Raw genomic sequence first — 13,587 nt, 5'->3', positions numbered from 1 at the left:
AACTTCTGTGCTTTATTTTATGAAACAATGCAGAGAGCTAAGCTGTCAGCAACCTACACAACCTCTGAGTAAGACTTATTATCAATTATAAGGTGCAATATTCAGTCTCTCTACAGCAATCTGGATGCTTCCGACTTCTAGCTCAAACACCCAGTATGCTGCAAGCTCCTCTTGAGGTAGACATGGCATCCTCCAGTCTGCTCCCTGGACCCACCCAAGAGTCATTTCTTTACTGCAGCAATGAAAACCTTCCTATATGTTAATTACCTGTTCCATATGTCTAGTTCCAAAAATGAAATAACTTATTTTTCAAATGATGAAACCCGATATGGTATATTTTTATATGCAGCACACACAGGCACATAGCTTGTTCAAAAGATGCATAAAGCAAGATATTTTACTTCATGTTTCAAAATGCAGAGAGACCGGGTTGCATTAAGTCTTAAGACCATAAACAAATACTGTGGACTGGCTACAAGGAGCCGCCTGACTTAAGTGCCAATGTGAAGACTATGACCGAGAAGGTGGCACATGCATTTAGAAAAATCCATCTCCAAATGCTGTAAATGTGCCCCTAACATTGAGGTTAGAATTCCTATTTTCACTAGTTGTAGACAGTTTGAAAACAAATTCAAAGTTACTTCATCATTGAAGAGCTTCCCACTATTTTGTAAATTCAATATTCATAAATTGTGCAGTTACACTACAAAGTAAATATATAATATACTGAAAAATAAACGCATTATATAAAGAAAACAGATGAGCTTGACAAGCAGTCACTTTTATATTATCTTTATAGCGCATCATTTCAATAACTGTAGAGAGTTTTATGTTGACATTTTATTTACTACTTGTCACACTTCACATTGTTTGTGGATATCATCCTCAAATGTCTTTGGCTGCTCCAAGTGTGATTCAGATGAAAGCTCTGGTCCTAAGACCTTGCTCCTGAGTTACAGACATGACTGGATCTCTAGGTTGCAAGGCTTTATAAATATCCTTCTTAAAACAGGGTTATTTAGTGTGGTTTCTTTTTCTTTATACAGTGAGTGTTTTTGATACAAAAAATATATTCCACATAATAAAAAAGCATCAAAACAATGATTACATTTTATATAAGTTAAACGACACACTTTTCTTTCTCCTGCTATTTGAATTAAACAAGAAAGCTCTATCACAGCCTTTAACTTTATGTTAAATATCCCATTATAAAAATAACTGCCATAGAAAGAATTAAAAATATGCAAAAGTAACAAGTTTGTTAAAATTTATACTTCATACACTGCGGCCAATCAAGAAATACTTAAGGATTAACACGGAATAATAGAAACCTGTTTGAGGCTTCAGTTATTGCTACACAATGACTACCTCATGGGTCATCTGGCCTGCTGTCCTCTGAAGAGTGTTAAATACAGTGGTGTGATTTTGTAAAGAAGGAGAAAGCGAAAGCACTGTGATACAAAAATATTACCTATGTATGTTAGCAAAGATTTATAAAACACATTTCAAATCATATGTTGCTATGGAAACAACAGACTTAGAGAAGCACAAAGTCCTGAAGCACCCACAATTATTTTAATCAGGAAAAATGATATATATATAATTTATGTGTGTGTATATATATATAATAATTTGGGAAGAAATAAAGGCAAAATTCTAGTTTAATCAGTTTATCTAACCATTCCATTTATACAAATAAGTTATCGGTTTTATTCAAAGAACTAGCAGTCTAGAGTCTTACTGGTCTTCACTACTGAAATACATTTGAAAGACTCCAAACCATGTTCTCACTAGTGTACACACAAACCACGTGTCCCTTCATAAGCCATCCCTGGCAGAAAGAGGTATAACTAAGCGCAGATACTTTGGCTTAACATTTAAGTCACACAGTAAATACTATAAATTTTAAGTTAGAAGATCTATTTTTCTTCTTAGTTCTTATATTAAACATAAAGCTATAAAAATGATGGATTCCTTAAATTTTTAGACATTTAAATATTGTGCTAATGATTTTGAAAAATCATTCCTGCCTAAAAAGCAAAATTATATATTTCAATTATCAAACATTTAGTGTTCGTAACATTTTAGTTTTAGTGCTGGGATTCATTTTAACAGGTCAGTTTGCAACATATAACATAGCACATTCTTTCACTCCACAAGGTTCTCTAAAATGAAAAATGCCAGCTCTATCTCTAAGGGCACACTAGAGTTGGAGGTCCCACCGTGGATCACAGGTATCAGTGCACTATCGAGCTCGTTCAGGTAGTGCTGAGGCAGAAGCTGGCCTTCACAGCCTGCCTGAAATTCAACCTGGAAAAAAGAAATCTTGATAAGGTAATCCTAGAAAATTAGTCCTCTTGTGTTGCTCAGTAGATGAATATACAGAATATTTGAGTATTCAGCTTAATGATGTTAATAAAATAATGTTAGTTTCAAAAGTATATTCTCCCATTTCTTTCATCTCTTTACTAAATAAATAACATGTATTAAATATTGTCACTGCTTTATACTTTAGATTCTTTCAATTGAATAAATAAGTAAAAAAGTATGAAGCTTTTTTTAATAATTAGCAATGTAACTTAAATTAAAAATTAACTGAAAAATCAATTTACCATGTTTCAAGTTGTTGTAATACTATGTTTTGTGTGAGATGTATGTGCACCGTGTCTATGCGTACATGGGTGTGTATGCAGCTGTGCAGCTGCATTCATCTGTGTGTGTACAAGTCAAGTTCAGAGGTTGACTTGGGTATCTTCCACGACGGCTCTCCCCCTTACTTATACAGGGTCTCTCATTGTCTCAGCTAGACTGACTAAACAGCAAGCCCCAGGATCTTCTTGTTTCTGTCCCCATAGCACTAGGGTTATAGGCCTGTGCCATCAGACCCAGCTTTGATGCAGGTGCTGGGGGTCCAAACTCAAGTTGTCATGTTTGTACAGCATGTTCTCTATCCATTGAGCCATCTCTCAGGCCCTGCAATACAACTTAAGATTTAATATTATTGATGAAATTTTTGTTTTATATATTTAACTATAAAAGAAAACAGTGTTTGTTCACTCAATACTCATCAGGAGCTTCCTTAAAAAGGGATCTTACTATAAAGTAATGAAAACAAAACTCCTCTTCCCACTAGGAAGCATGAGAAACACGTCTTGCTGGAGAAGCAAACTAACCTACGAATGCTGTTTAGAAAGCCAGATTCTGGGCTGGAGAGATGAGAGATGGCTTAGCCGTTAAAGGCTAGGCTCACAACCAAAAATATTGAAAGCCAGATTCTAGTGAAGAATCTACCTTGAAATACTCTACTGAATGTTTTGGCAAGAGTTACAAAATAAATATACCCAACAGATATACACTAGTCACTCTGGGAAAAATAAATGGCTTTTCCCATGTAAGAAGAGCACTAGTCATTGCCAGTAAAGATGTATACAGAGGCAACTCTGGGCTTCATACTGCACCTATCAAACTGTCAAAGTTCAAACGTCCAACTGGGCTTGAGGTACGGCAGACTAGCAGAGCACTTGCCTCGCATGTACAGCCTGGATTTGATCACACACTAAGTACAAGGGTGTGAATAATAAACTGTCTCAGAACTGGCAGACAGTAGCCAGGCCTGGTGGAAACAGGCCTGTAATCCAGCTACTCAGGCAGAGACAAGAGGATCGTAACTGCAAGGTGCACCTGGGCTACAGGGTGAGGTCAAGGTCAGACTCTGCCTTCAAATAGAAAACGATGGGCTAGAAAAAGACAGCTCTAAGATGGAATATCTGCCTTGCATACAGGGGACCTGGGTTCACGTTCTCAGTGCATATTTGGGGCAATATGTTGATATCCATTCAATGAGCCACTACATCTAGGAACTCATTTTATATATATTTATGCAAACGCAAAATACTGTCAAACTAAATTTCTATCAAAATATACCAAAGAATATCTAATTAATTGTCATTCACTTATCTTATCAAATATGACTAATATACAACAATTAAAAAGAATATGTACTAGGGCTAGAGAGATGACTTAGTAGTTAAGAGCACTGGCTGCTCTTCCAGGGATCCTGAGTTCAATTCCTAGCAACCACATGGTGGCTCACAACCATCTCTACGGGATCTGATGCCCTCTTCTGTCATAACGGCATAAATGTAGATAGAGCACTCATATGCAAAAAATAAATAACTCTTAAAAAGAATATGTACTAATATATAACAATCTCTAATATATTAAAAAAGCATGTCAAAACATTTTGAAGAGGAGTGATAAAGGTTTTATTACACACACACGCTTGTACATGCATACAATCACAAGAAATATAGACTACTAATTGCCTGATGAGGGGAACGATAATTAAGGAGAATCTGGATGAAGCAGTGCGTGGAAGGTAAGGATAAGAGGACATCTTTCCGGGGCGATGGCCTAGCTCTACTGGGAAACATTAACTTTGTAGTCTAGAGCTGACCTCTCTGAGGCCCCCCAACTCCTTATTATACAGCATGACGGCTGCTCCTTGGAAACATTTCATGAAATGTTGTATGTGTGTGCATGTGTGCGCATGTGTGTGTGTGCATGTGTGTGTGCATGTTGGTGTGTGTGCGCGCATGTGTGTGTGCATGTACGCGCGCATGTGTGTGGGTAATAAAAAATAGATTTTTTAAAAATTTTTGAGTCATGTACATCTAATTAGATGAAATTTCAAAGCCTATCACGTGGGACAATTAGAGATCATCAGACTCTGGTATGCAGACCACCATGTTCGCTGGATCAGAGCCACCCTCATTCAGTCACACTCACAACTTCGCACTGTGACAGGTGAATTGTGGGAGGAATCCTACAGACTACAGTGCCCAAAGCAGCCGCCCTCTGACCTTTTACACAGAAGCCTGACTTCAGCTAGAGCTTATCAGAGGTGCTGCAGGTGAGGTGTGCAGCAGTTTCTGGCTCAGGGCTGGGAGGCGAGCTCAGTGGTAGAATACTTGTCTAGCGGTGAGGCCTTGGGTTCCATTACCAGCACTAAAAACCAACAACCACAGCAACAACAAGAACAGAAGATTTTCTCAAAGGGCTAGATAAAAATCTTGATATTTTAAGTATAAATTCTATCAATTTCAGGAGCAGCAACTTGGCTCAGTGAGTAAAAGTGCTTGTGGACAAGCCTGAAATCTGAGCTTAGTCCCAGGCCTCATGTGCTAGGAGAGAGGACTGACTCCCAGGAGTTCTTTTTAACTTGTACATATGCACCCTGGCACACGTGCCCCACATATAGATATCTTTATATTCAGTACATCACAAAGATGTGTCTCACCGTGTCAGTGTCGACGGAAACTCGGAGTCCAATTTTGTTCATCCTCTTACTCTTGAGCGTCCTCAGGTGAGGGCACAGGGCAGCACTACAAGCCGTGGCTATTTCTTTTGCAAACTGATAACTAGTTGATAAAACAGATATATCTTGGTTCTTTAGGAAGTAGAACACCTGAAAAATAAATTAAATTAAAAAGAAATCATGATTATGATTACAAAGGCAACAATTACTGCTTTCAAATCAACTTTAATAAAATTCCAACATTAGATCTTTGAAATCACTGGTTGAGAGCATTCTGTATTGATAGCCTAAGTTTGTATGATAAACCAAAGTTTAAAACCAAAGATCAGATTATGGGAATGGCTCAGCTATTTCTGCACTAAGTCGACTGTATCAATGAATTCCTTGTTAACTCAGTTCAGAGCCCATACTACAGGACCATCTGTATGGAATTAGCTCAGACAAAGATCAGTGCTCTGTGGTTGCTACATCCTCTACAATCTGCTCATTCTGCACAAGTGAGACCACCAAGATGACAGAGGACTTCCCGACTGCCTGAAAGGAGGATATGGACTGCTGGGCTGGGACACTGTGGCTCTGTAGCTTCACAGTCTCTTATAAAAAGCATAGATGTGCAAAAATGGTTTTCACATGGGTGATGATTATAAGCTGGTGTTAATAAACTCTTTTATTGTAACATAAAACAATATAGTAAAATATAAAAGGGCAATCTTTTAAAATGTAATTATTAGCTGTCAGGAAGTACTATCAAGATGAAGGCTTAAAATAAGTATATGCAAATTCAAATCTGAGGTGTAAGAGATTCTGAATGGGAATCTGTTTCAGTGTGGAAAGTGGAAGGCATAGTAAGTATACCTAAATATTCATAAGCTAAGTATGTAGTATTACCAAGTACACACACAAAGACACACAAACACAGCATGTTAAGGAAAAAGACCTTTCTCCATACCTCGGTGCACTTCAAGGTCTGCTCTTCAGTTTCAAAGTCTGCTTCCAGTTTTATTTTTTCACTTGGAAATTCTTCTAATGATATTCCATCTACTGAACTGATAACACTATGCAATAAAGTAGAATTCAATACGTTAGTATCACAATGCTTTCTATGATTACTAAATTTGGAAAATGAGATGAGAAAACTCAAAGTTTTACATTTAAAGCAGCAACAAATATCATTTGTATATAAATAATCATTTATCACGATTCCTTCATTGTGCAACAAACTTTTGTTTAATAAATTATATCTCCTTTTTCATATATCCAATTCAGACACAGGTTTCAAATACTTTAGTTTCTTAACAGAAAAGTTTATCACAAATTAAAAGAACCATTTTCTGGGGTTGGGGATGTAACTCATTTGATGGAGAGCCTGCCTAGCCTACAGGCAGCTCTGAGTCTGATCCCTAGCACTACACAGGCCTTTAACCCTAGCACTCAGGAAGCCAAAACAGGAGGATTTCAAGTCTAAAGCCATCCTGGGTCACATACTAAGTTCAAGTCCAGCCTGGTCTATATGGCAAGACCTTATTTCAAAAGTCTATTTTGGAATCCTTTCCTTTCTTTCTTCTAGACTGCTTACCCATCTCCAGAAAAGAGAGGGGATGGACAAGTGAAAAGAATGGCTAGCAGTGGCAACTGGTGGGGCCTCTAGCATATACATCATTAAGTTTAGCTTATACTAACGGAATTAATAGAATTCAACAATCAAAAGGAAACCCTTATTTACTTAACAAAAATGTATACCATATATCAGAAAAGGCATTTTCCTTTTTCCCTTCCTTCCTTCCTTCCTTCCTTCCTTCCTTCCTTCCTTCCTTCCTTCCTTCCTTTTCTTTCTTTATTTCCCTTCCTTCCTTCCTTCTTTTTTTTTTCAAGACAGGGTTTCTCTGTGTAGCTTTGGAGCCTGTTCTGGAATTAGCTCTTGTAGACCAGGCTGGCCTTGAACTCACAGAGATCCACCTGCCTCTGCCTCCCGAGTGCAGGGATTAAAGGTGTGCACCACCACAGCACGGCCTCATTTTGCCTTTTCTTAGCCCTTGCAGAAAACTACCTAATTGATGTTTTATAATTAGCACCTCCCCAGCTGACTGTTCATTATAGCTTCTTGCTCAAGAAAACTTACAGTCTGGTTAGTTATATGTTTGAGAAAAATACTGTATTAATTAGGACAGAAACATTTAAATTATTGGCATAATTCTGCATTCATTCAAAAATATTTCATTGTATTAAAGAGATGCTTTATACTCCCACTCCCCACCATCAAATCAAATGCATTTTAGTAATAAGAAATACCTACCCTTTATTCTTCTTTTCTTCCGAGTCCACCCAGCAGATGTCCACATACTCTCTCAGGTCTACTGCATCAGCTTTCCCACAAGGGATTTTAAAGTCCTTTTGCTCTCGTAAAGCCAGCCGTAAGCCATCCATGGTCTCTGGAGTTATTTGTACCATTAACCCATCTAGAAATCAGAGTTATACTTCATATTGAGGTGCCAAATTTCAGTATGTGTGCCAACTAACAGAATTTATTATTAAAGATACAAGTTTTAAATATTCTCCTGTTAATCATTTAAATGTTTAGTTTTCACTAGAAAAATCAAACCATTTTGTAAAGTTAAGAATTACTTTTAAGGTTATGTAAAGACAATAAGTTATGCTTCTTCCAGCACAACAAAAGTATCATGCATCATAGTTAAATAGGATTCATCCTAAGATGGAAAGATGATTTGACATACGCAAATCAATAAACATCACACCAACTGAAGTACAAAAATTATGCATCAATCATCTTGCAAAAGAAAACACCGGAAAAAAATTCAACATCTGTTCATGAAAAAAACCTCAATAAATTAAGTTTAGAAGGAACATGCCTTAAAATAAAAAAGGCAATATAGGACAAACTCATGGCTAATATCACAATAAAAGGGGAAGAGCTGAAACCATTGCCTTTAAGACCAGGAACAAGACAAGGAACAAGCCTATTCTGAACACACTACTATAGTTCCCCAGACGCTGATTCGAAAAGAAGCCAAGAACGGGCATTCAAGCAGGGAAAAGGGAAGTAAAACTGCTCTTGTTTACAATTGTATGAGTCTGGCAGAAATTGGTTAAAACTGAATATAAATCAAGATATAAAATAAGGAACAGGCTCATGTAGTTAACAAACATGCTTACAAAGAAATCAAGACAGCAATCTCTCTCAAACAACAACAAAAAGGAGTAAACTTAATGGAGGAAACCAGATGATTTCTACAGTGAACATGACAAAACCCCAATGAACAACTTGCGGTCACGCCATGTTCATGAATTAGAAGGACTAATATGGTCAAAACATTGATGCTATCCAGAGCAATTACAAATTCAAAATAGGCTCAATCTAGATAGCAAGGGCATTCTTCACGAAGGGAAACAAACAAATTCCCAATTCTAAAACTCTCAGGAAAGCACAAAACATCACCCTGGAGGAGGGAGGCTGAGGCATCTTACTACCTACACACTATAAAGCTATAGTAATTTGAACAGCACAATATGAACATTAACCACCACCACCACACACGCACGCACGCACAACGCACACACACACACACACACACACACACACACACACACCCCACAACCAAGCGCAGAAGAGAAAACCCAAAAATAAATTCATCCATTTAGGCCGCTTGATTTTCAAGAAAGGGGTCAAAACATTAACTGTAGAAAAAAAAAAGTCTCAGTAAATGGTACTAGAAATGATTATCCAGTCAGTACAAAGAAGAATGAACATTACATCCCTATCTCTCACCATGAACAAAATCTCCTCAAAATGAAACAAAGGCAAAATGCATGACCTGAAAATATGGGCTGCAGAGATGGCTGAGATTAAGAGCACTTACTGTCCCTCCAGAGGTCCTGAGTTCAATTCCCAGCAACCACATGGTGGCTCACAACCATCTGTAATAAAATCTGGTGCCCTCTTCTGGTCTGCAGGCATACATACAGGCAGAACACTATACATAATTAATAATTAATCTTAAAAAATACCTGAAAATACAAGCCTACTAAGAAAAAAACGCAGGAAAAGTAATGAAGAAAACACAAAGCGAGGGAAGGTTGGTGATGGAAAATCTGGGTAAATGAACAGGAACTACAGAGACAAGTACTACCAACAGAATACAAGAGATAGAAGAAAGAATATCAGACACTGAAGATACCATAGAGAAAATAAACACACTGATCAAAGAAAACAGTAAAACCAACAAATTCTCATCACAAAACATTCAGGAAATATGGGACACAATAAAAAGACCAAACCTAAGAATGATTGGGGTAGAAGAAGGAGAAGAAGTACAGCTCGACGGTCCAGAAAATATATTTAATAAAATTATAGAAGAAAAGTTTCCCAACCTAAAGAAAGATGTTCCTTTGAAGGTTCAAGAAGCATACAGAACACCGAATAGACTGGACCAAAAAAAAAAATCTCCTCACCATATAATAATCAAAACACAAAGCATACAGAATAAAGAAAGAATATTAAGAGCCGCAAAGGAAAAAGGCCAAGTTACTTACAAAGGTAAGCCCATCAGACTTACACCTGACTTCTCTATGGAAACCATGAAAGCCAGAAGGTCCTGGATAGATGTACTGCAAAAACTAAGAGACCATGGATGCAAGCCCAGACTACTATACCCAGCCAAGCTTTCATTCACTATAAATGGAGAAAACAAAATTTTCCAGGATAAAAACAAATTTAAACAATACGTAGCCACAAATCCAGCCTTACAGAAAGTAATAGAAGGAAAATCTCTAACCAAGGAGTCCAACAATGACCACAATAACTCAGACATCTAGAGACCCTTCACCAGCACAACTCAAAGGAGGGAAACACACAAACTCTACTACTAAAAAAGTGACCGGAGTTAACAACCACTGGTCATTAATATCACTTAATGTCAATGGTCTCAACTCACCTATAAAAAGGCACAGGCTAAGAGATTGGATACGAAATCAGGATCCAACATTCTGCTGTTTACAAGAAACACACCTCAACCACAAAGACAGGCACCTACTCAGAGTAAAGGGATGGGAAAAGGTTTATCAAGCAAATGGACCTAAGAAACAAGCGGGTGTGGCCATACTAATTTCTAACAAACTTGACTTCAAACTTAAATCAATCAGAAAAGATGGAGAGGGACATTTTATACTCATAACAGGAACAATCCATCAGGATGAAGTCTCAATCTTGAATATCTACGCCCCTAATATAAAAGCACCCACGTACGTAAAAGAAACATTACTAAAACTCAAGGCAGCCATCAAACTGCACACACTAATAGTAGGAGACTTTAACACTCCTCTCTCACCAATGGACAGGTCAATCAGACAGAAACCTAACAGAGAAATTAGAGAATTAATGGAGGTAATAAATCAAATGGACTTAACAGACATCTATAGAACATTTCACCCAAATAGGAAAGAATATACCTTCTTCTCTGCAGCGCATGGAACCTTCTCGAAAATTGACCACATACTCGGTAACAAAGCAAACTTCCCCAGTTACAAAAAAATATCCATAACCTCCTGTGTCTTATCAGATCACCATGGATTAAAGTTAGAATTCAACAACAATGCTACCCCCAGAAAGCCTACAAACTCATGGAAACTGAACAGTCAACTACTGAACCACACCTGGATCAAGGAAGAAATAAAGAAAGAAATTAAAGTCTTCCTTGAATTCAATGAAAATAAAGAAACAACCTACTCAAACTTATGGGACACTATGAAAGCAGTCCTGAGAGGAAAGTTCATAGCACTAAGTGCCCACTTAAAGAAAACAGAGAAAGCACACATTGGAGACTTAACAGCCCACCTGAAAGCTCTAGGAAAAAAAGAAGCAGACTCACCTAGGAGAAGTAGAAGACTGGAAATAATCAAACTGAGGGCTGAAATCAACAAAATAGAAACACAGAAAACAATCCAAAGAATCAATGAAACAAAAAGCTGGTTCCTGTAGAAAATCAACAAGATTGATAAACCCCTATCCAAACTAATAAAACGCCAGAGAGTGAATATGCAAATTAATAAGATCAGAAATGAAAAGGGGGACATAACCACAGACACAGAGGAAATTCAAAGAATCATTAGATCTTACTACAAAGGCCTTTATGTCACAAAACTGGAAAATGTAAAAGAAATGGACACGTTTTTAGATAAATACCATATACCAAAGTTAAACCAGGACCAGGTGAACAACCTAAATAGACCTGTTAGTCGCGAAGAACTAGAAGCTGTTATCAAAAACCTCCCTACCAAAAAAAGCCCAGGACCTGATGGTTTCAATGCGGAATTCTACCAGAACTTCCAAGAAGATCTAATACCTATACTCCTTAATGTATTTCACAATATAGAAGCAGAAGAGTCATTGCCATATTCCTTTTATGAAGCTACAGTTACTCTTATACCAAAACCACACAAAGATTCAACCAAGAAAGAGAATTACAGGCCAATCTCACTCATGAACATCGACTCAAAAATCCTCAACAAAATACTGGCAAACCGTATCCAAGAACACATTAGAAAAATTATCCATTATGCTCAAGTAGGCTTCATCCCAGAGATGCAGGGCTGGTTCAACATACGAAAATCTATTAATGTAATCCACCATATAAATAAACTGAAAGAAAAAAAACCATATGATCATTTCATTAGATGCTGAAGACATTTCTTTAAAGAGGTTTTACAAATGTCCAAGAAATAGATGAGAAAAAATATTTAGTATCACAACAGTGATATGCAAATCTAAACCACCATATTTTCCTCATTCTAGTCAGAACGGCTGTAATAATAAAAAACACAGGGGCCAGAGAGACATTTAGAGTACTGGCTGGTCTTCCAGAGACCCAGGCTCAAGTCCCAGCACCCACATGGCTATTCACAACCCTCTGTAACTCCAGTTCCAGGGGATCCTATACCCTCCTGGCCTCCATGGACACTGCATGCCTGTGGTGGACAGACACTTGCAGGCAAGACATCAATATATAAAAAAAGTAAATAAATCTTAACTATATATTAAAATAAATGATATTAAGGAGGCAGAGAAATGGGAATTTGTTCTTTACTTATGTAACCATTCTATTTATTTATTCACTTACTCATTTACGTTGTGATACTGGGAATGGGCGAGGGCTTCAGCACAAGCCAAGCCAGTGCTCTAGCACTGAGCTACATTCCTAACCAGACACAGGGAGACTTATACACTGCAGACAGGAAAATAATTTAGTGCAGTCATGATGGAAAACAGTACAGGAGTTCCTCAGTAAGCCAGAATTATGACTACTCTATGATCCAACTACTCACCTACTGGGTGTGCCTCAAATGAAATTAAATAATTAATCAGAGACAAGCGAGGCATGACAATTAAGATCTGTGACCCAAGCATTCAGGAAGCACAGGCAGGAGAGTCAAGAATTTAAACTCAGCTAGAGCTACACAGTGAGCCCAAGGTAGCCTAAGATAGTAAGAATGTCCTCTGATGTTCCCCACCAAAAGAAATAATAAAAATAAAGAAAAAAGAGAGACTTCTACATCCTCCTATTGTAGCACTATTGTTAACAGCCACAATATTAAATCAAGAGGTGTTTATCAACAGAGGAATGAATTAAAATGTGGCATAAAGACATAATGGAATATTACTCAGCCAGATGAAAAACTGAAATCCTGTCTTTTACAGCAACGTGGATGGAACTGGAGGTCAGACATTAGATTACGTGCACAATCACAGAAAGTCGAACACCACTTTGTTTCAGTCATATAAAAAAATAAAATAGTGGTTCCTGCAAGTTAGGGAGCATAAATGTAGGACAGAAAAAGAGACTGTATGATGGTTTCCATAATGCAGCTACATACCAAGAACATTGCAAATTCAGAAAGGCAACTAAAACAATTTACACTTTATAAAGAATATGCAGAGGAATTTGGAATTTGTCAACACAAAAATAAAAAGGGTTTAAACAGAGGGAAACGGTAACTACCCTGATTAGTGTGATAGTGATCACACTATACATTCTAAACAATTATTATTTGCTAAACATGAAGAAGGGGGAAATCTATAATATGCAACATAAAAACTACAAAGCAGTTTAAAATAAGACAACCAATAGAAAATAGGCAAAGGCTGTAAATGAGTATCTCACAAATAAAATAACGTATTCTATAAATATGAAATAGGACATTCTATTCACTAATAAATAAGAAATATGCTTATAACAATGACCATATTCAGACACAACTGA

The 13,587-nt window shown here is 37.2% G+C and overlaps 1 protein-coding gene across 2 annotated transcripts in view; it reads right to left on the bottom strand.

The window, feature by feature from the left end:
• Positions 1-776: 776 nt before the first annotated feature.
• The window catches only part of Zfyve16 (zinc finger FYVE-type containing 16), a 49,523-nt gene continuing 36,712 nt past the window's right edge, over positions 777-13,587 (bottom strand). For both annotated transcript variants that reach the window (XM_050153847.1, XM_050153848.1), the window contains 4 exons: positions 7,611-7,773; positions 6,267-6,372; positions 5,300-5,467; positions 777-2,310 (listed from right to left, as the gene is read on the bottom strand). In XM_050153847.1, coding sequence (XP_050009804.1) covers positions 2,149-2,310; positions 5,300-5,467; positions 6,267-6,372; positions 7,611-7,773 — 599 coding nt within the window. In that variant the 3' untranslated portion in view covers positions 777-2,148. The remainder of the gene's footprint in view (positions 2,311-5,299; positions 5,468-6,266; positions 6,373-7,610; positions 7,774-13,587) is intronic.

The sequence above is a fragment of the Alexandromys fortis genome, unplaced genomic scaffold (assembly GCF_014885135.2).
Source record: "Alexandromys fortis isolate MF-2015 unplaced genomic scaffold, M_Fortis_MF-2015_v1.1 scaffold_79, whole genome shotgun sequence".
In the NCBI taxonomy this organism is placed as follows: domain Eukaryota; kingdom Metazoa; phylum Chordata; class Mammalia; order Rodentia; family Cricetidae; genus Alexandromys; species Alexandromys fortis.
The sequence above is the reverse complement of the archived record's forward strand: the minus strand, read 5'-3'. Positions and strand labels throughout refer to the sequence as shown.